Source organism: Chanodichthys erythropterus, chromosome 13 (assembly GCF_024489055.1).
Source record: "Chanodichthys erythropterus isolate Z2021 chromosome 13, ASM2448905v1, whole genome shotgun sequence".
NCBI lineage: Eukaryota > Metazoa > Chordata > Actinopteri > Cypriniformes > Xenocyprididae > Chanodichthys > Chanodichthys erythropterus.
In genome coordinates, this window is record NC_090233.1 from 43,019,264 (window position 1) to 43,045,784 (window position 26,521).

At 37.3% G+C, this 26,521-nt stretch overlaps 2 protein-coding genes across 9 annotated transcripts in view; both read left to right on the forward strand.

The window, feature by feature from the left end:
* Window positions 1–14,074, forward strand: part of kank1a (KN motif and ankyrin repeat domains 1a) — a 53,393-nt gene extending 39,319 nt beyond the window's left edge. For all 4 annotated transcript variants that reach the window (XM_067408381.1, XM_067408385.1, XM_067408383.1 and 1 more), the window contains exons 3-12: window positions 520–3,162; window positions 4,997–5,149; window positions 6,031–6,127; window positions 6,511–6,696; window positions 7,847–7,934; window positions 8,507–8,726; window positions 11,018–11,160; window positions 11,325–11,525; window positions 12,571–12,669; window positions 13,017–14,074. In XM_067408381.1, the coding sequence (XP_067264482.1) occupies window positions 520–3,162; window positions 4,997–5,149; window positions 6,031–6,127; window positions 6,511–6,696; window positions 7,847–7,934; window positions 8,507–8,726; window positions 11,018–11,160; window positions 11,325–11,525; window positions 12,571–12,669; window positions 13,017–13,076 (3,890 nt within the window). In that variant the 3' untranslated portion in view covers window positions 13,077–14,074. The remainder of the gene's footprint in view (window positions 1–519; window positions 3,163–4,996; window positions 5,150–6,030; window positions 6,128–6,510; window positions 6,697–7,846; window positions 7,935–8,506; window positions 8,727–11,017; window positions 11,161–11,324; window positions 11,526–12,570; window positions 12,670–13,016) is intronic.
* Window positions 14,075–15,701: 1,627 nt separating this feature from the next.
* Window positions 15,702–26,521, forward strand: part of dmrt1 (doublesex and mab-3 related transcription factor 1) — a 60,282-nt gene continuing 49,462 nt past the window's right edge. For 3 of the 5 annotated variants that reach the window (XM_067408388.1, XM_067408387.1, XM_067408386.1), the window contains exons 1-3: window positions 15,702–15,893; window positions 16,440–16,617; window positions 19,745–19,902. In XM_067408388.1, coding sequence (XP_067264489.1) covers window positions 15,702–15,893; window positions 16,440–16,617; window positions 19,745–19,902 — 528 coding nt within the window. Of the gene's footprint in view, window positions 15,894–16,439; window positions 16,618–19,744; window positions 19,913–21,085; window positions 21,087–26,521 lie in introns of all 5 variants that reach the window. The other 2 variants (XM_067408390.1, XM_067408389.1) reach the window with 2 other exon arrangements.

Sequence of the window (26,521 nt, forward strand, 5' to 3'; positions counted from 1 at the left end):
TACATCTTTATTTTTAGAGGGAAAGTTCAACTTTTTTTCTTAGTTAATGGTTTGACTGTTCTTGGAAAAATCTTAGCAATGTATTGAATAAGTGTAAAGTCGTGTTGGAATGACTGACTCACACTGTTATGATTACTGGGTATGACCGTAGTGATCACACCATTATCACACCTTTGTGCCTTCAACCATAGGAATTGGTTTCAAACTTTATAAATATGTCTTAATGTACCAAGGACTTACTGAGACTGAGGAACCATTCTGTCAAAATGAAGATTTATTTCTGTTTTTGGAGTATTTGGCTGTTTAAATCTTTTTGGTGAATGAATTTGTTGTTGTTTATAAAGGTTTTTTTTTTTTTATTTTATTTTTTTTATAAAGAGTAACACATTTTAAGGACTGATCATACGTTACCTTCTCTTAGATCATTTTGTATATTTTAAAGAGATCATTTAATAAATTTATACAATGATTAGATAACATAACTAATTTCACTCTCTGTTTGTTTTCACTTTTTTGCAGAAAAAGATGATGATGAGAAGGACCCTTACTGCTTGGAAACCCCATATGGCTTTCAGCTAGACCTGGACTTCCTTAAGTATGTTGATGACATTGAGAGGGGCAACACCATCAAGAAGCTAAACATCCAGAGGAAGCCAAAAGTGGTCAGGTCTGTGCCTCCTCCTCAGAGCAGTTGCAGTGGCCAGACTGAGTGGACTTCAACAGACTCTTTGTCCTCTTCCAACAGCGATGAGAGCAAACAGTCACCTGTCTACTTCACGCCTCAGAACCAGGTAGCCCCCCCTGGCCATACTGCCCAAGTCCATGAAGCTCCCCGAGCCTTTGTGAAAGTCTCTGAGACAAAGCAGCTGCTGCCACCACCTTCTCCCCGCCTTCTTCGCCATAACCCCCAAGTGGAGAAAACACTGATGGAGACTCGAAGGCGACTGGAGCAAGAGCGGCTCCTAATGCAGCCACTAGTCAACGAGCCACCTCGCAGGCGACTGGCCAGTTTTGGCGGAATGGGCTCTTCCAGTTCCTTGTCCTCTTACAGTGGCTCTTATGGGCCAAGCCAGATTTCACCTAGCCCACATTCTTTCCCAAATAATGGACATCTAGGCAATGGCGAGTACAACCCCTACTTCACATCCTCTATGGGTAGTTCAATACGCCACAGTCCCCTCAGCTCAGGCATGACCACACCAGTGACCAATGTTAGCCCCCTGCACCTCCAGCATATTCGAGAACAGATGGTAGTGGCTCTAAAGAGACTAAAAGAACTGGAAGAGCAGGTAAAGACCATCCCAATCCTTCAAGTCAAGATATCAGTCTTGCAAGAAGAGAAAAGGCAGCTAGTGTCCCAAATGAAGAACTCCAAGGTAGCGGGACAGGGTCCGTGTGGAGGTTTTAGGAAGCGCTCCTATAGTGTTGGCAGTGCTGATCAGTATGAACCCCTGACCCAGCTCAGGACAGGCTCTGAACTTCACATTGAGGAGATGGAGAACACTGAGCAGAGCACTCAAAGGCTACAAGAGTTTAGGCAACTGACAGCTGAAGTGGAGGCTCTGGAGAGGAATATACAGGACAATAATGAGGAAATGAAGCACAGCCTACACCAAACTGAGCAAAGAACAAACCAAAACATCCAGAGGTGGAGCCGTGAGAGCAAGTCCATTGGTGTTGGAGCTGATGAGAACATGAACGACGTGGTTGTTTACCGAAAGTCGCCTGGGCGATGCAGAGATGTGGCTGTTGGAACGGAGCAGGAGTTGAAGAGCACAGGAGTTGGTGTGACTGAAGCCATGCTAGGCATGAGCAGTGAGGCAGAAGCTGAAATTGAGATGCAGCATCAGACCATCGAAGCTCTCAAAGAGAAGATCTACAGACTGGAGGTCCAACTTAAGGAGACCACCCACGAAATGGAAATGGGAAAGCTAAAGCTTCAGCTTCAAGTGGCTGGATCGAGAAAAAAAACAGACAAGGGTTTGATGGCAAGGCCAGAGATGTACAGCACGTCAGTGGAGGCCAGAGTGTCCACAGAGAGCCAATGTGTTGGAAACCATGTTGAGTTTAATGACGCAAGCACAAATCATGTCCAACAAATGAATTCAGTAGGCATTACTTGCAGACCAGATGCAAGGCATGTTTTGGTAGGTCCAGAGTTGCCAATGGAGCTGTGGGTTGTACAAGAACGTGTTGAGGTTCAGGATCAATGTGTTGGCAGGCAGGTAGTGATGTGCAACCAGAGTGTGGGACTGGAATTAAGTGTATGTGAAATGGGGATCAACACTGAGTTAACAGCTGAAGGTTTAGGACTTTGCAAAAGAGATGCTGAACAAGCCAAGGAGTTCAGGTCTATTGGATGTGGAGATTGTTCAGTGGACGTAATGGTCAGACCCATCAAGGAGATGGCAACCCAGAGCTCAGCAACAGATGAAGTTCACAGAACTGACTTTGGAGTCATGGTCTTACCCACTTGTTCTTCCCAGTACACAAACACAGAAATTGAGACAATAGGCAAGTTAACCAATACAGACAAGGTCGTTCTTACTGATTCCTGCACGAATACACAACCATATTCAAAAGACAAACAAGTAAGCACTGTACCAGTGGAAACGCGTACCATAGCCATTGGGGATGGTCTTGTAAAAGATGTGCCGGCCACATTGAAAACACGCTCAGTTTCAGTAGGTACTACATCATCTGAAGAAGTTATGCTTGATAAGTCAGCATCTTGCAAAACCAAAGAGGCTGGGGTTGGCCACATGAGCATACATGAAAACTTCTTAGTCGGTCAGAAGACAAGGAACATTGCCTGTGGCCCCTCTCAGTCTCCTACCCCGACCCAAGTTAAGAATGTTGCTGTGGGATCAGTGTCATCAGCAGGACCCATCCAGTCACAGGCTGGGGCAGGTGTTGGACTTGATCACTACATAGAGAGAGTGCAGAAGCTCTTGCAGGAACAGCAGATGTTGCTCGCTCAGAACTACAGTGAGCTTGCAGATGCCTTCGGCCCACCTCAACAATCCCAGTTTAGCTCCATCAACAGTGAGCTAGTTACTACTCTATCATCCATCAATTCAGTTATGAAGTACGGAAGTGTTGAGGAACTCTGCACTATGGACCTTCTAAGCCAACATGAGAAATCAGACCACATTGTGAAAGGTTAGTTGCAGTTTGCTTGATCCTACATGAGCAATGTTTGTTTAAGGACCTGTGCTGATTTTAAAACGGCTCTTTTTTTTGCATTTTGCAATGACCTCATTAATCTTGTCTGGTTTTGGTAGGTATAAGTGAACTGTTGTGAAAATGTAGTTTTAATGTTCATATGCTAAATATTTCACTGTTCTTTTGTTACTTTTCATTTTACATTATCAACCTGAAGAAAAATATCACTGAATGTGTAGTTTAAGCGCTGCTGTATACTCAAAGTTGCTATATTTGCACTCAGGCCCCTGCTCCTGCTGAGTATGTTGAGGAATAGGGACGAGACAAGAGGGTACATGGTGCGTTTGTGTCTGTAATGATGCCTGACACGATCTGACAGGGCATGGTTTTCTCTGACCCTGAAAAATGCATGGGGGGCTTTGGATCTAATCCAACAGTGATCTCATCTCTTTTGGAAGGCATCAGCTTGTGCTAAATGGCTAGTTGTTGTTGTCTTTGCTGATGCTGATTCATAGGTCCACTGTGTTATGTAATGGACAGAAACCTTGTGCAAAGACTTTCTCTCTATAAGGCCAGCCTCGTGAAGCATGTCCAAAATATCTTTAAGTATGTGCACAAGTATTTCTGTTTTTATTTCCAGGAACGAAGGCTTAAAAATTGTAGGAATCTAAAAGTTAATCCAATCTAAATCTAAAAGGATTCTAAAAGGATTATTTCTATCTCATCTTTTCTTTAGAAATACCAGCATGAGTTTTTATGGACTGCTCTGAAGTTATAAATATTTCCTTCTACTCTGTAGAGTGAGAGAGAATTTTTACATGCACATCAGAGTATTATGGCCAATGGTCAGTCAAAGCAGCTGCCAAGACTTCAGTGTTTCCATGTCTGCTGTGGATCGATTTGGCTCTAGATTAAGCAGGAGATGTGCTCAGGTATTCGCCATGTCAGACATTCTTTTGCAGAAATTTTTTTATTACATTTCTACATTTGGCACATGCCAATAAAAGACCATCTGATATGAAGAATATGTAGAGACTTGAATTCAGATTCATACTATAACCATTTTACAAATGAGAGAATCAGTAAGAACAGTATTTTGACAATTCTTTGTGATCTTGAGTTGTCCTTTTCAAGCAATTCTGTTTTGGCAGGATCTATATCATATTGTCTTGGACGTCTAATTTGAGAGTGAGTAATTTATGTACAGTATCATACCTTGTTTGCAGCTGCATCTGGAAAAACTGTGGCACCCCACAAGCCTAAATATAAGCAACAACAGACACATCTACATGAAAATTTGTTTTATTTTTTTCTGCTGTTATGTGATTATGAAAGCCCTCAGTTTCAAATAATCAATTGCCAAGCCGTTTGTTTTTATATAGCTGAAAGTTTTTTTTTTTGTTTTTTTTTTGTGGTTTCTTGGACATGCACTTTGAGTTCTTTCAAGCTCTGCAAGGATGAATTTCAAGAGACACACAACAAATCAATATCTCCTGATATTGATAAAACATTCATGCTGTTTAAGTCACATATGACTTATATCCCCTGTTCTTTATTTAAAATGCTCATAATATTAAATTAGCTGAACTAAATACTGTGATATCACTTATTTGATATGGAGGTGTTTCAGAAAAGGTCAAGACTCCAGTCACAGATCCCTCTCTTTACCCATTCATGTGTACCTCCACCTTTGTATCAGCAAAATGCCATTATAACAAAAAATATTAGTTTCATTTAAAATTTGATTTGAACATCTATTTAAAATGCATGTTGTTTTAAAGAAATACATTGCTGTACCTCATATCTGCCTGTTCTTGTTCTATTTATCCAGAAACGCGGATGGTCAGTGCAGTCCATTCCCACTCGAGTAGTATGAAAACAGAGGCCACACAGATAGGAAATGTCTATACTGATGACTCACATGAACGGAGCACAGCTTCACAGAAAAGCCGCATGGACCAGCAAATGTCCACAGCATTGCATGGTATGCCCAGTTCTGTCACCAAACAAGAGAAATATTTTTAAATATTTTTGCAGTTACAGCCAGTTGTAGTTAATAATCAGTGCGTTGTTTTGAACTACTAAGACCGTGATTAACCATTATAAAAGAAGCCACTTCTTCAAGTTGAACTCCCCTAGATGGATGGCTTTTTTCATGAGGCAACCCTTGTGTGACTGTCTTAGTAGAGCATGTAACAGATTAACAGCTTGAAGGCACGTAGTTCCAGGGATTCAACTGCTCTCACCTGTCAAAATAAGGGAAACGTGGATAATGAGTGCCTTCATCGTATACAATGTTAGAGATACAGACAGTCAGAGAGAGTGTCCATCTGTAGGGCATGTTCTGGCAGTTCTCAGAACTGTTCTTTTTTCAGTTTCTGTGGAGAGGGGCGGCGATCCTCTTTGGTATTTGGCAGAGCGAAGCCTGTACTTAAGATGTTTGCCATAGCTTTAGGCTGTGGGATGTGTATCTTTTGCTTCACATAGGCTATTTTTTTTCAAAACTCATGTTTGATATGCAACATTTTTTTTTTCCTGAACTAGCGGCGCCTGATTAAATTTTCTTCTGTTGAAAACAACAACAAGGGTTGGACATTGTACATCTCTGTCAGATTTGGAAAAGTAACGTAGCCAGTTCCAGCTTATGGTCTTCATTAGCTGTTGCTGGCTAAAGTAGATTCTGCTTGTTCATTTCCCATAACAGCAATAACACTGTATTTCATAAATCATGATGTCAGCTTTATGCATTTCTTTCAATTTTGATAGGGTGTGTAGATTTCTGTCAGCATTTGTGGTGGTCTCCACTTTAACAATATAAAACCATAACAATATAAATCAATCGCCTGCATTTATCTTTTCTACTAGGCAGTCACAGCACCCTGAAGTCCATCATGAAGAAAGACGGTCACCAGGGACCTAATGGCACAAAAAAGAACTTGCAGTTTGTTGGTGTGAATGGAGGGTAGGTTCTCTTTAACAAGAGTATTAAAACATTTCTCATGGAAGAAGTGTATGATAAAAAAACAAAAAAAAAACAAAAAAACAATCACAATCTCAGTTGTAAGGCATACAGCCAGCTTGTCATTTAAAAAAAAAAAAATATATAAAAAAAGCAAAGGTTATTACATGGCTACTTACAAAATAGCATGACATGTTAGTTGTAGTTTAGCTTAAGCTGCAACAACATTACAGTATAAATGTATTCTTGCCATGAAGAAATATACAGATAAGTAGTAATTTTACAAAATCAGTGCCGCAGTTGAAAAAAAATCAGAATCAGGTATTATGCATTAAGCATTATGTAAATGTGCATAGATTCAACCCCATGCTGTTTTCCACCTCTAGGTATGAGACGACATCGAGTGATGACTCCAGCTCAGAAGAGAGCAGCTCCTCTGGTACAGAGGATGAAGGGGAGGAGAAAGACGAGATGGGGAATGTGAGAGAAAGGAGGAAAGAAGAATTCAGGAATAATGAAGCAGTGGATGAAGATAGAGACACTGAAGATTTAGGCCAGGAGAAAAGGCAGAGGCAAGTACTGCCAGTAACTCTTAGATCCAGATGCAGCAAGTGATTCATAGCTATTGTTATGTCATTTATGACTCTAGATCAATTCAAATATCACTTGCATTAGAAAGAGAATTTAAGGTATTTTGGATGTAATGTCTGCAATGTAATATCTGAATATTTTTTAAAAAGAGGAATGTAGACACTTTGGAGGCAGGAATGGGAGCTTTGTATAATCGTATCAGTTAAAAATCCTGCATACCAAGCCTGACATGAGTTATGACAAAGAGTCCTAAAGTACTACGTTTCATAATCTCCAAGTAGTCCTCTTTCCACCTGGAACTAACATTATTTCATATCTGGACAGTTTCTGGATATTGTTTAGCTAGAATGCATTGCCACTTTGCATTTCAGTGAATCTCCAATGTGATTGCACTTACCCATGCAAAATGGAAAGCTTAAATAAATAAATAAATAAATAATATATATATATATTCTAAATACAGACATTTCAAAATAATGTATCTGGTCAATTGTGTTTCCCTACTTTAATCTCTATTAGCATCTTTTAAAGATGGAATGCTTGTAAAGTAAAAGGGAGATTAAAGTAAAGGGGAGAAAAATAACGTTTCAAATCGCGACTTCGAAAATAGAGTAATGGAGATTCCTGGTTTAGGCCAGTAGAATAATTCATGGGATATTGTTCATTAAATCGGATAACCAGCTCACAAGACCGCAGTGTCTGTTGTCTTTTGTTACATTGTGAGAGCCAAGAAGCCACAAAACTGTGCATAAGACACAGACGTTCTTGTGAAATTATGTCATGTTAAGAAAATACCAAGCAGAGATTTTTTTTTTTTTTTTTTTTATAATGGGAAAATAGAGCATGACGGAAAACTGACTTAGTCCTTGAGTTGTGGATATTTATTTTTGGCACAACCTCTGTATTACAGATTATGCACTATGCAGATATAAGGAAAATATATTGGCATTTACATCTTTGTCAAGTGTGCTCAGAGTCCGGAATCACCTGACCACCTCCGAATGTGGTTTTCATTCATAATTAAAAAATGCATGTTTATTTGCAGAGTGCTCTACCCAATACTAGTTAGCAGTCAGAAGTGTCATGTATTTACAGTAATAGTAATGTGGCTTTTTTTGTTGTTCTTCCCAGGTATGAGTTGAATGAAAAGATGCTTTCTGCATGCAACATGCTGAAATCCCACCTCAACGACCCCAAGACTTTATCTAGTAAAGATGTGGTAAGAAAACATAACCTTGTGTAAACTCGCAGTGCACAAAAATAATATCCGTGATTCCGGATTAGTATAACTATTTGGTGAAAAGTTTTCTTTTTTCTTTTTTGTTCACTAACCAATCTTGCCAAACAAACAAGCGATTCAAAGCAAATTAGAGTTTTAGATGTTTCTTCATGCTCTGCTTCACTGCTCCTGAACGGGAAGGATATTGGCTCCTTTGTGGTTAACGTGGTGTAAAAGAATGTTGGATCAACACTTATTTCTGCTGACCCCTGAACAGAGGGTCTGAGGCGCACCCAGCTGTGCACTGACAGGCCTACTGTTAAGTCCTGCCTCAAGTCAAAGCTGTATTTGTCCTGAATTTCAGAAAGGCTGTGTCAAATAAGTGGACGTAATTTAGACTAATTACAATCATTATGTAACAAGATGCTGGATGTTTCGCTTTGTTTTGGTTCTGTTTAACAATCTTATGCTTTTACATTTATTTTAGGGTTCCTTCCATGTAGCACAAACCATGTAAATCCCCTGTAATACATACTGATCTCAATCATATTTATCATTTTGTGTCATTCCAGAGGCCATATTTGAACACAGTGCAGCACGAGTGGTTCCGTGTGTCCAGTCAGAAAACGGCCGTGTCGGAGATGGTGGAGGATTACCTGAATGCTTTCAGAGGCATCTGCCCTGCCCTGCTACAACACATTGTAAATATGGCCGATGGCAACGGGAACACCGCCCTCCATTACAGTGTATCCCATTCCAACTTCCACATTGTGAAGAAGCTGCTGGATGCTGGTAAGTATGTGATTCACATTCCACATTTTGTAAGCCACTTACAGACAGATTTTAGAGCAGTGGATGATTGACAAGCGTGAAGGTGGTCTGTTGGTGATGTTAGAGATGCATGGGTATGAATAAAAAGCCACATGTAGAGTTGTCAAAAGTACTGACTTTGGTTCCAATCAGTACTGAAATTTAAAAAATGTGACGCTTTGTGCGCTGTTGAGTGGATTCGCACACACCTCTGATTGGCCATTGTGTTGACACGCTCATCGGATATGTCTGTGATTGACTACAATGATCAACACACGGGAGCGTTTGAATTTGAAAGCAGGCGTCTATCAGCGGACTGGTCTGCGATAGACGCCTGCTTTCAAATGCTCCCGTGTGTATCTCTGCAACATTTTTGAAGCTTTGGTTATTGAAGCCAATCACAGACAGAGCCGATGAGCCAATCAGAGGTGTTTATGAGTCTGCTCAAAGCTTTACATTTTTAAAATTTCAGTACCGACTAGGTAATGAAGTCAGTACTTTTGACAACTCTAGTCACATGGGATCACATATAGTCAGATCACAAAACACTTTGGGCCCCTTTACACCTGTAGTTAGCGCTGTGCATTTGTGATTGGATCACTAGAGACAAATGTTAATACCAGGTGTTAACTGAGTCAGAAAAACCTACCAGTGGTCTTTTGACTTGAGCCAGTAAGTAACCACCCAGAATATCCTATACGAACACGGAGCAATGCACTAAAAATCACTCAGAACACCGTAGTAGCGACATAGCAACACCCTGGCAACCACCCACAATAACCTATCATCATGGTGATGGGTTTTACACTGGCAAATATGGGTGTTTGTGATGTGTCTGTATGGCTCAAAACCTTTGCCATCTCAGCTGCATAATCCAGAGTATACTGCGTTCCAAATTATAATGCAATTGACATATCAGTAAGATTTCAGTACAATAAACATTCAGATTTTAGTTTTTCTAAGAAAATGTTTGTTTGTTTATTTATCCATGTCTTTTTAGATAACCGGTATCAATCTCAGCCAAAATAATTTGCCAGATCTATGGAAACCCTACTTAGAGGTTGTTCCACATTATTAAGGAACTTTCATTAATAAGCATGTATCTGAGTTCTGCTGTGCTTTAAATCACTCACAAATCTTATGATAATTTGATAATCTCCATTCAGTTTCACACAATATTAGTTGTTTTCATGCCTTTTGCACAACATTACACCATTTCATGCTTTTCATCTTCAGAAAGATCTTTCTTCCTCCCCATATTGCATGAGAACTGTGACTTGCCTAATAATGTGGAACAACCTCTCCATAGATCTGGCAAATTATTTTGTCTGAGATTGATACCAGTTATCTAAAAAGACATGGATAAATAAATGAACAAACATTTTCTTAGAAAAACTAAAATCTGAATGTTTATCGTACTGAAATCTTACTGATATGTCTCTTGCATAATAATGTTGAACGCAGTGTATACTGCCATTTAAAAGTTTGGGGTCGGTAATAATTATTTTATTTTTATTTTTAGAAAGAAATCAATACTTATAAGCAGCAAGGATGTATTAAATTGATCATAAGTAACAGTAAGAGTTATGCTGTTACAAAAGATTTCTATTTCAAATAAATGCTGTTCTTTTCATCAAATATTTTTGAAAAATGTATCATGGTTTCCACAAACAATTTAAGCAGCTCAACTGTTTTCAACATTGATAATAATAAGAATTGTTTTTGGGCAGCAGATCAGCATGAAATCAGAAAGATTTCTGAGGGATCATGCGACACTGAAGACTGCAGTAATGCTGCTGAAAATTCAGCTTTGCCATCACAGGAATAAACTATATTTTAAAATATATTCGAATTAGCTAATGGCTAATTCTCCAGCCACATCCAGAATCATGCCGTTTCTCGCTGTCCCCCTCCGAAAAGCACCAAAGACCTCTCTGAATACCACATGATGAGGTGCCTCAACTCCTGAAAATAAAAGGCTATTATCCCATCGCCTTTGTGCTCCTCTACTATCTGACTCTTTTTGGGCGGCCCCCATTGTCTCAATTGTCTGCTTCCATTCTCAGACCCTCTGGCCATCTTTGCCCCATTGCCAGTCAGCGAAGCCCCGCTTTGGTCCTTCTCTTTTTCCATAGCCCATGACTCTGAGTCTGAATAGCCCTGTATGTCCCCACTCTTAAATTCACACAAAAGACTGCCTCCTTCCAAATGCATTTACTTCAAGGGTGGGCTCAGCGGTCTCTCTGATTCCCCTGTTCTTTGTTTCATTACAGATGTCTGCAATGTCAATCAGCAGAACAAGGCGGGTTATACTCCCATCATGCTAGCAGCACTAGCTGCCGTGGAGGCCCCGAAGGACATGAGGGTGGTTGAAGAACTGTTCAGCAAAGGAGATGTCAATGCAAAAGCCAGCCAGGTCGGTGTGATCCGACAGTTACACAGAAAGTGTTTGTGCATTATTAACAAACAGGAACAAGCAAAATAGTATGCTTATAAATTAGCATTAACCTAGATGAATAGATGTTCACGAAGTCGTCAGTTACTTTAGAAGTGTCTAAGCTGATCTCATTGTGAATCCAGGCTGGTCAGACAGGGCTGATGCTGGCTGTCAGTCATGGCAGAATGGACATGGTGAAGGCTCTGCTCGCCTGCGGTGCAGACGTCAACATCCAGGACGATGAGGGCTCGACCGCACTTATGTGTGCTAGTGAACACGGCCACGTTGAGATAGTCAAGCTGCTGCTGGCTCAGCCGGGCTGCGACGCCACACTCAGCGATAATGTGAGTTAGCAGAGTCCCCTTTTAACCCTCTGGACCTCTTCGTTTAGGGGTCACACTTCAAAAGTGACCGAAGACTTGAAATGCAACATTTTTCCCCTAGGAAAATCAATGTAATATATTTTTGTTCATTAATATTATTCCGAATTTTTATTATACTATGCAATATTTATAAAACAGTTTTATTAGCTTTTTTTACACCATTTTTTAAAAAAAATTTAAAAAGTATTTTTAAATTAAAGCAGTATTCTATGTTAAAATAGAGAGAAGGCATTTTTGAAGGTAGATTAGTCCCATCTGGTTGTCTCTAATGCCATGTTGTAACCACTACATTCCCATTTAGTTCCAAGTTGTGGGTTTGGATTTATACTTTCTCAAATTCTCAAAGACTACTTTTTGTCAAGGTTTAGATTTTTTCTTTTTGCTTGAAATGTTGATTTGAAGTGTCAGTTTTTGCATTAATTTTACCACAGTCAAACCTGAACACAGAGGAGGATATTTTGTTACACATTACATCAAAATCCAATAAAATTGTAACAAAAAACAGGTATGCTTTATCACAGCTTAATCATTCAGGGTCTGATCTGCGTCTGTTTTGCATTCATGACATTTTAGAGTGTCCCCCCTTCATTGCTGTGCATTTTCTGCTCAGTGGCTGATTTGTAGTTCGTACCACCAGTATATTCTGAGTTTTTGTATTTCTTATTAATTTCGAATGTCAGTCTTTTGACTGCGAAGAAGCCAAGTGTGACTTTTTTTCCCCCGACCCTTTAACATATCCGAATCCATGATGTTTTTTTGTTTTCACATAGCTAATGTGACAAGTCAACAAGTGTTGATGAAGCCAAAATATGTACAATTCCAAAACGTACAATTTTTCGGTTAAACTAGATAATCCACCAAATATGTTTCATTAATATGAAGTATATTTCTATAATGTGTCCAACTCATTTCTCGTAGTGGATACCGCAGTATTGTTATGAGACAGCACAGCAAATAAGGCTAATGAGGCATGTGGTCATTTAGATGTTTGTTTTCTTGTCCCTAGGATGAGAGCAATGCCCTGTCTATTGCTCTGGAAGCGGGTCATAAGGACATAGCAGTGTTGCTGTATGCCCATATGAACTTCTCCAAAGCACAGTCACCAGTGAGTGGCCACACTTTCACATTCAGCTCATATGCAGTACATTCATTTTATCTATGTATTTGTACATTATGATAATAATTCAAATGTTCTTTTGAAAGAAAACAATTAGAATATATATATATATATATATATATATATATTTTTTTTTTTTTTTTTTTTTTTTTTCAGATAACTATTAATATTAAGAAATCTTGATCTGTTGGACTGTTTCAGTGGAGAATGACATTTTATTTTGTAATACCGGAGTTTAGGGTCTGAAGAAGGCCTTTTATAATGGTTATAGATTTTGCAGCTGACTCATGTTTGGTGTGTTAATCATACCTTTTATGTCTGTCATCTGTTCACAGGGTACGCCTCGACTTGGGAGGAAGACTTCACCCAGTCCTACAAGGAAGGGACATGTTTGATTGCTTCTGCCCCACCCTGCCTGAGCTGCTATTTTTTCAGGTTCTGCCATGCCTACCATTTTCATCAGCTAGAAACCAAATCTACAGCTAAAAGACTGAAAATGTACTTCAAACCTCACTTAATGGACAGTAGGCAATTATACTGAGCACTTTTGCAAACTTCTTCTTAGTTATGTCTTTCTCCGTGGCTTTCAGATTCTATAATACAAATGGACTTGCTAGCTAAGTGTCAGTCCTTTCAAGACCTCAAATCTGTACTCACCCTGAATGTATTCGAAACTAAGTATTCTTCTGCCTGAAATCACCAGCGTAATATCAGAGCTAGACGTCAACTGGAACGTGGCTATGGAGTTGAATTCAGAATATTGTTATTCTCATATAAATGTGGAATTTTATAATATATGAATATGTCTTGGTATTTTTCCTCCTTTTTAAGCGGCTTAAAGCTTATCTATAGTTCTGTTCAAAGTTGGTTTTTTTTTTTGTTTCCTTTTTTCTCTCTCTCCTTTTTTTTAAGAATCAATAATTTATAATTCCAAGTTGTGGCCAATGTTGCCTGATGATAATGAGTTTTATATTTGTACCATGTATATGCTGCCCAATATTTTCAGCCTTTGGGGTTTACATCTTTTCTTCTCTATCAAAACCTCAGCAGTGATGTCCAGTGCGTATCACAAGTTGAAATACAGACTTTCAACTTATTTGAAACATATATTTCTAGATTGGAAATGGTCCTTAATTTTATACTTGCCATTTTATCTATTTAAAAATCACAGTATTTAGAAAATGTCAGATATATTTACCAATTAAAAGTTTTTATCAGAAATAATTGTACTTTCATTGTATATAATGTATGTTTGCGATATGTAGATGTAATAGCTTGGCCTTTATGTAATAAACTTATGTCTTGCATCTAAAATGTGACTTTTCGTGTAGTCACAAATATAACAGATAACTGCCGACAGTAGCCTATAACTCGATAATAAAGTACCTACTAAAACGACATGGCTTGTTCCTGGTTTTTCAGTCTCTCCTGTGAAACTTTTCTTTCAGTATTCCAGTTTCTTCCAGATCAACAGTACAGTGTCTCCCTCTACTGGAAAAGACAGCTAATGTACACTTATAATTCATTTAGACATGACTTGCTGGCTTGAGCTCTCTTTTCTTATTAGGCACTATTATTCAAACAGGAAATATTCAGTTGAAAATAATGTAAATACTTATATTAAAACAGTGTATTTTTTAAACATAACTTAATATTAAACATTAATTTATTACTATATTTTAATAAAGTAGGCCTAATTAAAACTGTGCCAACTGTTTAGCTTGTTGCAGTCCTTTGGTGGGGTGGGATTTGCAGGAATGAAAATATGATGAGCAGCTTCTCAATTCTATTAAAGATGCCTTTTGGATATGGACACTACAAATAGTATTATCATCATCATCATCATCATCATCATCATCATCATCATCATCATCAATGTCCTGGCTGGACACTTTTTTTAGTCTATGCTGGTAATGGATCGTTAGCCCCTGCTGGTTGATACCGTAACTACACCATTATATATATATATTAAAAACTTTTATATATTCCGGCGATTTTTTTTCGAGCAATATAGGCTATTTGTACTGTATATAATATTTTATATAAAGTCGATTAAACTAGTCACTTATTTTTCACTACACATAAATTGCACAGAAAGCTTTTTCTGAAGTTTTGTTTGTTTGTTTGTTTTAATTAAAGAGAATAGAACAATTTACAAACAGAGCATAGCATAACACAGAGCAATACAAAGTGTGATATTAATTAGTGACAGGGGATCCGAAAAAAAAAAAATCATAATATTTTAAGCATGTAAATGATTTTTTTTTTTTTTTTAACAGTTTCAGAGAAGATATAAAACAATCAAATTCAACTTAAAATAGCTTAAATATTGGGGATGAATTTAAGCATTTTTATTTGCTTTTTCTGAAGTTAATTTGATATCCTGTCTGGACGGTGACGTCATCTAGCACATGGGTTTTCAAACTTGCACCTGTCCAGTGAAAAACAAAAATATAAAATGTGTTAAAAAAATAATATCCTTTTCAACATCAAAGTACTTTAGATGTATAAACCCTGAAATGTTGACTGTTGAATAAATTGAATTCATCTATTTTTGTTTTACCCCCCAGCAGTCCCTTGAGGCCCACGGGGAATTCCCGGACCCTTTTTTGAAAACCTAAGGTCTGGTCAACTATTTCTGTAAACATTTTGTTGTTCTGTAAACAACATAAATTATTTGCTTATTACCACTTACATTTTTACAACTTTGTGATAGGCTTACCTAAACAAACTGGCTGAAGCCCACATAAATCTAAATGTAACCATGCTTTAAAACGCCATCCTCGCATGTTTTGTGTCTTATCATCTCTGAATTCATGAGACACTTGGGGAGTCACTTTGCTCCCAGTGGGAAGAAACTGAACATCAGCTCCCACGCGCGCTGGAACGCACAGGTTGCTCGCGCCAAATATTTGCCTATTGTATCAAACCTCAGACCCCCCTGCTTATAAAAGTTTTATAATCCGCGGTCGTGTCATATTCGAAGCAGAAGAGGCTGACCGTCATCACCACCTGTAGGCATGAGTGAGGAAGAGCAGAGTAACGGCTCGCTGTCTGTCAGGAAACCGTCCCGTATGCCCAAGTGCTCGCGCTGCAGAAACCACGGATTCGTGTCTCCGCTTAAGGGCCACAAACGCTTCTGCAACTGGAGGGACTGCCAGTGTCAGAAATGCAGACTAATCGCTGAAAGACAGCGGGTCATGGCAGCCCAGGTACACACGAGCCATCTTTGATAGGATGCGAGTTCAACTAGAGTCTGTTTTGAGTTTTATTTTTTATTTTTCGTTGTGTCTTCGGCTCTGTTATTATCTAAAAGCACTGTTTGTGTTTGTGTAGGTGTTGTTTATTAACTTAAAACTACATATTTCATAGCTTGCCTCCCCCTTTCGATTTTTTTTTTTATCATCGCATGTTTTTAGTCGTTTTTGCAGTTTACAGTCGAGTTTACAAATAATTGGATTGTTTGCTACAATAATAATGATAAATTGTTTACAATCAGAGTAACGTTTGGTAGCTACATTGTTATGCGGCTGTTTCAGCTAAGTTAGCTGCCGTTTGGCGCCGGTTTTTTTTTTTTCTTCTACTTTTTTTCTTTTTTTTTACGAATAAAACAGATTGTACAATAACAATCATTTTATAAGCATTAAAAAAATAATAATTGTAACGAGATTATATTTCAAATGTCTCGTGATACTTTTAATGCATTAGAGAGTGAAGTTGTCCCGGCTGGGCCTTGAATTCGTTGTTTGTCGTGTTAGGTGGCCTTACGGAGGCAGCAGGCCCAGGAGGAAGAAATGGGCATTTGCAGTCCGGTTAACCTGTCCGGTTCAGACACTCTGGTGAAGAACGAGGTCGTCGGGGACCATGTGTTTACCATCAGCTCAGGACCGCCATCACCCACCACCAGCAGCGCTACCGCCTCTCCCACTAACATAGGTGAGAAAACTTGCCTCATTAGTTAGATGATGAACAAAAACAATACTTATCACAAGGGCTATATCTTAATATAATAGTTTTGAGTCCAGTTAAGACGTAGAAATGGTTATATACAGTATTTTGGGTTCAAACACCTAGCTAAAACATTATTTTGTAAACTAATCTAAGCAAAAATTACAACATCATCATATACATAATAGCCTATGTAATAGCTGTTTTTTGGGTAACAAGTGAACAAAATAAAATTACACTGGGATACATTAAGGCAAGAGTCAAGGCATATTTTAACTGTAAGGGCATCTTCCACAAAATGTCAAGTTGTCATGCTACAGTTGTGGTCAAAAGTTAGCATACACCTTGCAGAATCTGCAAAATGTTATTAATTTTAACAAAACGAGGGAAATTGTAGCGTATGTAAACTTTTGAACTGGGTAATTTTATTTGAAATTGCTTACTGGAGGTAGTATAAATATAACATGCAATTTTTGTTTTAATATTTTGTTGTTAAAATTATTAATATTTTGCAGAAAGTGGACAAATGATGAGAATGGAAAAAAATACTGAAAGTCACAGTAATGAAACTTCTGATGCTTTTTTTAAAATTGTTAAAGTTCTTAAAGGGATACTGTAGTTCACCATCATGTTGATCCAAACCTGTAAGACTTTCGTTCATCTTCAGAACACAAATGAAAATATTTTTAATAAAATCTGAGTGATTTCTGTCCCTGCATAGACAGTATAGATGCAACTACCACTTTGATGCTTCAAAAAGTTCATAAAGAAATTGTAAAACTGATCCGTATGAATCTGATCCATTCATCAACTCACACATCAGCTGTGGCAAATGGAAGCTCAAGCATGTTTGCTTGATGTTCCAGAACCAATGAGGTTCATTCTTGAAGCACGATTGAGCTCTGCAAGAGCTTTGTTCTCGTGTGTCAAGCAGGTTCGGTTGAGCTTCTGTTTATGTTCACTGATCGATGTTTATATAATTAACCCTTTAAACTTCTTCTAAAGTTCTCAAGGGATAGTTCACACAAAAATGAAATTTCTGTCATTAATTACTCACCCTCATGTTGTTCCAAACCTGTAAGACCTTCGTTCATCTTCAGAACACAAATGGAGGTATTTTTGATGAAATCTGAGCATTTTTTTTTAATCCTCAGTAGAAAATACCACATTCAAGGTCCAGAAAAATAGTAAAAACAGTTGAAATAGTCAACGTGACTACAGTGGTTCAACGGGTACTTTTTGTGTGCAAAAACAAAACAAAAATAACAACTTTATTCAGCAAATTCATCTCTCCCCTGTCAGAACGCTGACTCATTATTGGCCGGCTCCTGTGCCAGCATCACACGCATGCTTCATGCTGCTCACGTGATCAGCGTCTGACAATACTGAGTCGGCGTTCGTTCGTGACATAAATAGCGTAGGAGAATGACATGAGAGAGACGAATTTGTTGAATAACAGCGTTTACTTTTGTTTTGTTTTTGTGCACAAAAAGTATTTTCATCGTCTGTAATCACATTTATTATAACACAATCACAATTATTTTAACAATGTTTTTACTACTTTTCTGGATCTTGAATGATGGTAATTACGTTGCTTTCTATTGAGGATAAAAAAAAAAAAACTCGGATTTCATCAAAAATACCTTAATTTGTGTTCCGAACATGAACGAAGGTCTTACAGGTGAGTAATTAATGACAGAAATTTAATTTTCAAAAAAAGAAAAAAAGCTTGGCACCCTCTTTTATTAACATAAGACTTAAGCTCAACTCTTTGTAGAAGGTTTCTGTGAATCAGGCCCTCGGTCACCATGGGAAAACGAAGAGATAAGTACATCTTGACCCCCTGAACTATACACTGTGTGGCAGTGACAGAGAAAAAACTAAAGCAACCATGACCATGAACATCATGTAACCATCCCATGATTCTTCATTCTGCCAACCTCCCCAGAACACGGTACAGTTGGTGAGGTGCACATCCGTTCTCATAAGGGGGGGGGGCTATCAGTGTAGATGGCGATTGTGTCGTGCCAGAAGGGCTGTTCGATGAACGGGAGAAACGTCGTGTTCCTGTTTCTCTGATAGGACTAAGGAAGGAGTTGGATACCAGGCAGGTCAAGGTTGCATATGCTCTGTGATTTAGCCAACTGCCTCTTGGGTTGATGACAGATGAAGCAGGAGTTTGTGGTTTTCAGAATTTGTCGTCAGAGATAAAGTGACGCATGGCATAACACACATGCTGACAAAAAAAACTTAACATTAACTGGCATTTTATATTACTTTGAATCTGTGCTGTCCCCATTCACTAAATGATGTTTAAATCATTACTCAATTTTGCATTTGTTTTTATGCCTTGCAAACTTCAACATTTGCATAAAAGTGAGAATATATCTTCGACATTACATTTTAGAAGTAAGTCTGAAATAATTAAGTCTGAAATACTATATTCTCAAAGTTCTAGTTCAGTAAAATATAAAATCCTTTTTGTCTCAAAGTATTTTTACATGTAATATCATGGTAAAGTGAAAAATCTGTAATTAATTACTCGCCCTCATGTCGTTCTTCAGAACACAAATTAAGATATTTTTGATGAATTCTGAGAGGTTTTTTATCTGCCATAGAAAGCAACGTAATTACCGTCATTCAAGGTCCAGAAAGGTAATAAAGACATTGTTAAAATAGTCCATGTGACTACAGTGGTTCAAGCTTAATGTTATGAAGTGATGAGAATACTTTTTGTGTGTAAAAACAAAACAAAAATAACATCTTTATTCAACCATCTCTTCTCTACCGTCAGACTCGTATGCATTTTTGCATTTGTTGTTGATCAAACACCTATGTTTTTATGCCTTGCAATTTTTTTTTTCAAACATTTGCAAACATGTTTTGTTCTTGTTTGTTTTTTTTGTTGTTGAAAATGTCAGAATAGCTTGGAAGGAATACGTTTTAGTTGACTGGTTTGAAAAAGATATTTATAGCAAAAGTGCATTTATGAATTTATATAGCTGGCATAATAAAAGGTGTATAAATTCCAGTTTTGTATATTGTGTTAAATTTGAAGCTGATGGGCTTGTCAGAGTATTTTGACCTCATTTTGACCTATTGTCTGATGTTTCAGAGAGCCGTTCCATGCTGGCTCTAAGCTCTGGAATGACCAGCAGAGGGCACACTGAGGGCCCATCTGAACTGATGGTGGATGCCTCCTATTACAACCTCTACCAGCCCACACCGTACACGTCCTACTATAGCAACCTGTACAACTACCAGCAATACCAGGTGAATGGATGTGCTCCTCACATGTCAACTGAAACTGAACTGCTCTTTCAGGTCTTAAATTAATGTGATACACTAATTATTCTGTACAAATATATGCTACTATTATATAATAATACATATTTATTATTATTATTATTAGTAGTAGTAGTAGTATCACAAATGTGACTGAATAGCTTAATACATATTATTATTATTATTATTATTAAACAATATTTATATGTACTAAGCTAATTTGCGCTTCACTTCAGGAACCTTTACTGTAAATTTGTAACCAGTAAGTTGATCCATTATTTCAATTAATTATTTTTAACATGATTATGCACTGAAAATAGCATTGCCCCTATCCTGCTAAACATTTATCTTGATTATTCTGGCTTCACATTAGGTGAAAGTTTGCATAGTTGTATAATATTTAATTTTAGTGATCGACCGATATTGATTTTTTATAACAGATACCGATACCGATTATTTGCATGTTTATGTACCCGATAACCGATATGCAGAACCGATATTTATTAACTGTTATACTTCTGTTTTTGACAATTATTACAACACAAATGAGCTGAACAAACCATTTTATTTATAACAATCACTCCCTCCTTGCATACAAAAAAAAAAAAAACTTTACTGAATAATATGTATTCAGTAAAGTAATGTAAATATAATGTTAAATGTAAATGTAATATTAGCTGGAATATATAACATTGTCAGGAAAGTAACAAACAAAACAGCATACATCATTGCATTTTCCAACTAGTGTTATTAATTATTATGTTTTGTCGGTGTAGATCATGAAATGCTTTCTGACAAAGTGCTGTAACTTATCTATGCATTTACACAAAACTATAAATTGGGCTACTCAACCGCGATCGCGTGTGGAGATATTAAATAATTTCCACAGAGCTGCATTTATTTAGATTTGTATTAACTAAATAATGGTTATGTAGTAAATCAAATGATTATATAATCTAATAAAGTTAAACAGCACTTGCCAGTTGGCATTTTATGATCTAAATTTAATCTAACGTTAAATCATGAAATGCCAACTGACAAAGTGCTGTTTGACTATCAACCGCGATCGCGCATGGAGATAATAAATAATTAATTTCCACAAAGCGGTAGGCTATATTTATATGTGTATTAGCGAAATAATTGTTATGTAGTAAATTATAATATAATCTAGGGTGTTTAAACAAGATAGCCTAATCTTGTCAAAAGTTTCATTCAGTGGCCGTGCTTAAGCCTCCTGATCATCCGTCAGTTGCTAAGCAATATGAACGAACTTTTTCTTCTAGACTAATGGTGAGCAAATACAACAGATAGAGAATTAAATTCCGCGCTTTTATTTTCAACATGCACTCATTCACGTCTGTTTTATTTAATTCATGTAAAGTTACGTCTTTATTGGGGCAGGACATGACGAATTACACTACGTGACTCAATGAGTTCGTCTCAATTGTTTAGAAACATGCTGCATAAATTAACTATATCAGGAATTTATGTCTCAGATCTCATTTGTGCATGTCGGTTATGTTAAATAAAGTTGATTAATTAAAGCAAACCAAGTAGAACATATACTTTACCTGTGCACTGAGTTGTTGTTGACTGATCTCCTCAGACGGAGGAAGTCTCAAAACGGCCACAAGATGGCGCCGTAAATCGGCGAATCCGATATTACAAAACCGATACCCGATTATGGAAAAATGCTTAAATATCGGGAAAAATATCGGTAAACCGATACATCGGTCGATCACTATTTAATTTAAAAATGCTGAGTTAAAAACAACCCAAGTTGGGTTGAAAAGGAAAAACCCCACAATTGGGTTGTTTTAACCCAGCAGTTGTGTTAAATGTTTGCCCAACCTGCTGGGCAGTTTTATTTAATCCAACTATTGTTAAAAATGACTATTTGGCTGACTTAAAATGAACCCAAAATAGGTTGGAAATTAAAATTAGACACATAATTACTAGATGCAGCACTAATAATCACAAGGTGAACATTTTTTAACAAGCAATTTAATGAATGTTTGTTTCATTATTATTCATTAAACTTATTAATAAATGTTAATTTATTAAACATTTATAAATATTAATTTCCAATATATTTTGGGTTAAGGGGAGACACTACAGGCAAAAACACTGTTTTTTCAGGCACCTGTCAATTTTGAGATTTTGCACTTTTTGGCTTTTCATAAAGTGTTTTTTCAGACTGGTGGAAAGAAAATATCCAAAATACACTTTTAAGTGTATATTTTATAGCACATTATCTATTTGTGTCTATAGATTTCAATTACAGTAAATATCTTTTACAATTATTTTCTCCTGCTCTGAGTCAGAAATCTCAGCTTCAGCAGAACTTATTTACACCAAACTTTACAGTTTTATTCCTATCTATATTCTGAAGGTTTTTACATAGGGATTTGTTGATATATAATTTGCCTGATTTTATACATTTTATTCCTAAAAAAAAAAGGTGAATATATATATATATTTTTTTCTGGCTGTTGATAGTATTTTCTGATTTATGGAGTGATAAAAAGAGATATCAAAATTCCCACTGTAAAAACCTTTGAATTTAATATGTCCAAAAAATTAAATGAGAACTGTGAACCTGACGTCATCCAATATTCCGATTTTTGTTCTAGAAATTTGTGCAAATTAGAGCATATTTAATTAGATAATGCCTCATTTGCATATTTAAACATTACATTTTAGAAAACTTGTAATACAAAAAATGTTTGCAATTTTTAATGTAATCAATCACCTGGGGTAGTATGGTGATATCTATTAGTTAATTTTTTTACCCTATTCACATGGGGTGTTTCGCCTTAATTTTAAGCGAGCAATACAGGCATTTTTAAAACAGTAGCTGAGTTAAATAAAACTACCCAGCAGATTGGGCATTTAACCCAACTGCTGGGTTAAAACAAACCATTTGCTGGGTTTGTCCATTTTCAACCCAACTGGTTGTTTTTAACCCAGTGTAGAGTTGCAGCACAGTAAAAGTAACAGGAAGTGTTAATTTTTTTTTTAAGCTTGTACTTTCAAAAACGGCTCAAATTTATTTACAATTAATCTAGTGACCCCAATCTCAACCCCCCCCTACAATATAGTATCTTCAAACCAACCCTTTAGACATGCAGTACCTCACACGGGCACACTAGCAAACATCCGTGTGAACGCCAGCATGGTGCACACACCTCCACACTCACCCAGTCTGCGTCCCATGTAGCTCAGGCCACGGTAATAAGGTGATTAAGTGTGTTGCAGCCGTGTTGATAGGGGCTGCTGTCATTGGACCCGTCTGGCTTGTTGAAGTTGGCAGGCTGTAGTAAGCTTCTGTCCTCGGTGTACAGTGATAATACTAGTGCCATCGTTCCAAGCCACTGGACAAACACAGCAGGAAGGTGTGGAGCTTTCATGCCACGCTACACCTCTTACATGCTGTTTACATTTCTCCGCTCCCCCTACCCGGAACCGCAACTAATTCAGTCATTGGAGGTTTTTTAACCCTTATCCTCATTGTATGACTATCACAAGAAGACTGTCAAACAGTCTAAATAAGCACTGCTTTCAATTAGTGCCACTGTTTTTGTTTTATAATATCAGCTAAACAGTTTTTTGTTGGTTTAATCTGGTATTCCTAATCTGCAAAATCACATTATATATAATTATTATAACTATTTTGAGCTTGATTGCAAAGTCAATATGCATTTCAGAATGTCTTAGTATTTTTTGCTCCAGAAAGAATCTTGTTCTTCAATGAAATCTGAAATCTTTTGTACAAATTTTTTACGTGGTCGGTGTCATAAATTCGCTTATTTGATTAGTGACCTGGAAATAGTGCTGAATAGAGGGAGTTAGGTGTTTCCATTTGTAATGATAGAGACATTAACATATTAACTGTATGGTTAAAGATTTAACACCAAGTTATATTCACATTTACTGTAATGCAAAATAATTATGAGCTTCCCTCAGTCAGATGCAAACCATGCAATTCCGAGGCCAGGCAAATGAATCTATCCTGGCAGTAGCTCTCCAGTGTGGACATTTTCTGCATCAGACCATGCTGCACAAGTTTAAAGATGCCTATTTGAAGATATCAAATTGGACAGCATGAAATTGAGGGCATCCTCAAAGTCATGGCCCGTTCAACTTTGATAAACCATCATCACATTGCAACAGTTTTACAAGCCCTTATTAATCAGCCAAGGCTCACTGACATAAGAAAGTGTCTTCATACCATGATATAATATGGCTTTCATATGGAGATCAGCCTGTGTATATGGACTCTGATTTATATTGCAAAGTATCCCTGTTGTATCAAATCTGATCTACTCAAGTGTGAAGTAAATTAAATCTATATTTCTCCAGGGAGTCTTTGCTGAGTGTTATATACACACGTCAGTGATGGGGCCATATTTCAGCATATTTGTGTAGTCGGGTCCCTGATGGCGACATATTGCTCCAGGGTCACTGCTTCCATCTCTTTAGTGTGTCCCAGGGTTTGAATTGCAAAGGTTAATGACATTGCTCTTATGAAGATACAGCTCTGCTGTTTAAGCACGGCTCTGTAGAGGGGGAGTGACTTTAATTCTGATCTCACATTGTCTGATTGAACTATTTGGAAGATGAATGAAGGAAATATTATGTGATTCTTTTGATGTTTTGTAGTAATCTAAGACTATTAGTTTAATCTTTGTTTTTGTTTTATTGTTTTAGTTTTCATTAGCTATTGGATTGTTTTTAGCTTTTAATAAAATGCTAATTTATTTAAAGGATTGATAAATTAAATTTCTGTCATTAATTACTCACCCTCATGTTGTTCCAAACCCATAACACTTTCATTCATCTTCAGAAACCCAAATGAAGGCATTTTAATGAATATTTTAATGTCTGTCCCTCCATTGACAGTCTACAAAACTACCTTTTTGTCACTTCAAAAAGTTCCTAAAGTGATTGTAAAACTAATTCATATGAATTGAGCGGTTTAGTCCAAATTTTCTGAAGAGACACAATCTCTTTATATGATTTAAAGAGGGGGGGTGTCTTATTTCATGCATTCTGACTTATTTATTCTGTTAAAGAGTTGCATTCTCATGCATGGCCAAAGTTTCAAAACACGAGTTGGACGTATGACGGAGTATTTCTGTGCCAAATCCACTACTTCCGGTTTCGGTACAGGATTCTGAGAGTTTTTTCGAGTGTGTCCTGTATGACATCAAAAGAGAACGGAATTTCTTGTATAGGCACTTCTCCCTGATAAGCGTGCACACACACATCACCCAGAACAAGAGCAAGAGCACGCCCATCAACGCTCTTCGTTCGGGTTACGGAAGCCGAGAGATTTTTCAACAATGGCTGTGTCCCAATTCAGGAGCTGCACCCTTTGAAGGCTGCCTACATCATCGAGGCAGTCTCATTTAGGAAAAATAACCGTTTGATTGCAACGTAAGAAATAAATTACAGTGTTTTACACCTCACAATGAATATAAGTCAATTTTATTACGGTTACTTTTCTTAAATTTGAAAATTTTTACTTTTCTAAATCCTTGATCGAAGTATTTAGCCTTCAAATGCGACCTCCGAAATGAGAAAACAATGGAGTGTGTTTTTGGTTGTGAGGAAAGATTACCTTTTTCAGCTTCCCAAAGAACCCAGGGTTAAGGGAACAGAGGATGAAGTTTGTTTTTCCGGGGCAGCAATGGATTTGGGCACGTATGTTTGTTTGTTCCCGGGAATTCGTTGATGAATACTTTGTAAACAAGTCCCATTTGCAGTCTGGATTTGCAGATCGGGGGCGGTGAGTAAAGCTGCATCAGATGCCTGTGTTTTGTTGGCAATCGGCAGGCAAGTGCATATAATGTAAACAACACAAAGGTTTTTGTTCCATTTTTATTTATAATGAAGTTGCAGCTAGCATGCGGTTTCTACGCAGAAGCTGCGCGCACTCGTGACTGTTTAGCTCCGCCCACAGCACTAACAGCAGACACGCCTCCAGGATCTCTGCCTTTTTCTGAAAGACTCTGTTTAGTATATCCATCTTTTATAAATATGAAAAAAACTAAATAATTTTCAGATATGAAGGTTGCATTCTCTGTATGTACTCAAGATTAACATAAGATTAGCAGAAATTGTGTGATTACCCCCCCTTTAATAGGTTTCATTTTATTCACTCATAAACATTGATCAACGCACACATTAGTTGTGGTTAACAGAAGCTCAAGCATGCTAGATCCAGTAAGGTTCATGAAGGTTTGTTCTCGCACATCAAGCAGTTACGATTGAACTTCTGTTTTATGTTCGCTGATCAATGTTTATATGTGAATAAAAGCCTAAATTAAATCTGTTCATTGATCGAGTCTCTTCAGAAAATTTGGACTAAATTGCTCAATTCATCTGGATTTGTTTTACGATCTCTTTATGAACTTTGGTGGTAGTTGCATAGACTGTCAATGGAGGGACTGAAGTCTCTCAGATTCCATTTAAAATATATTTATTTGTGTTCAGAAGATGAACTAAAGTCTTAACAGGTTTGGAACGACATGAGGCTTAGTAAATTAAGTCATTAATTTATGAGAAAAAAGTCGTTAAATTATGAGAACAAATTTGTAATTTA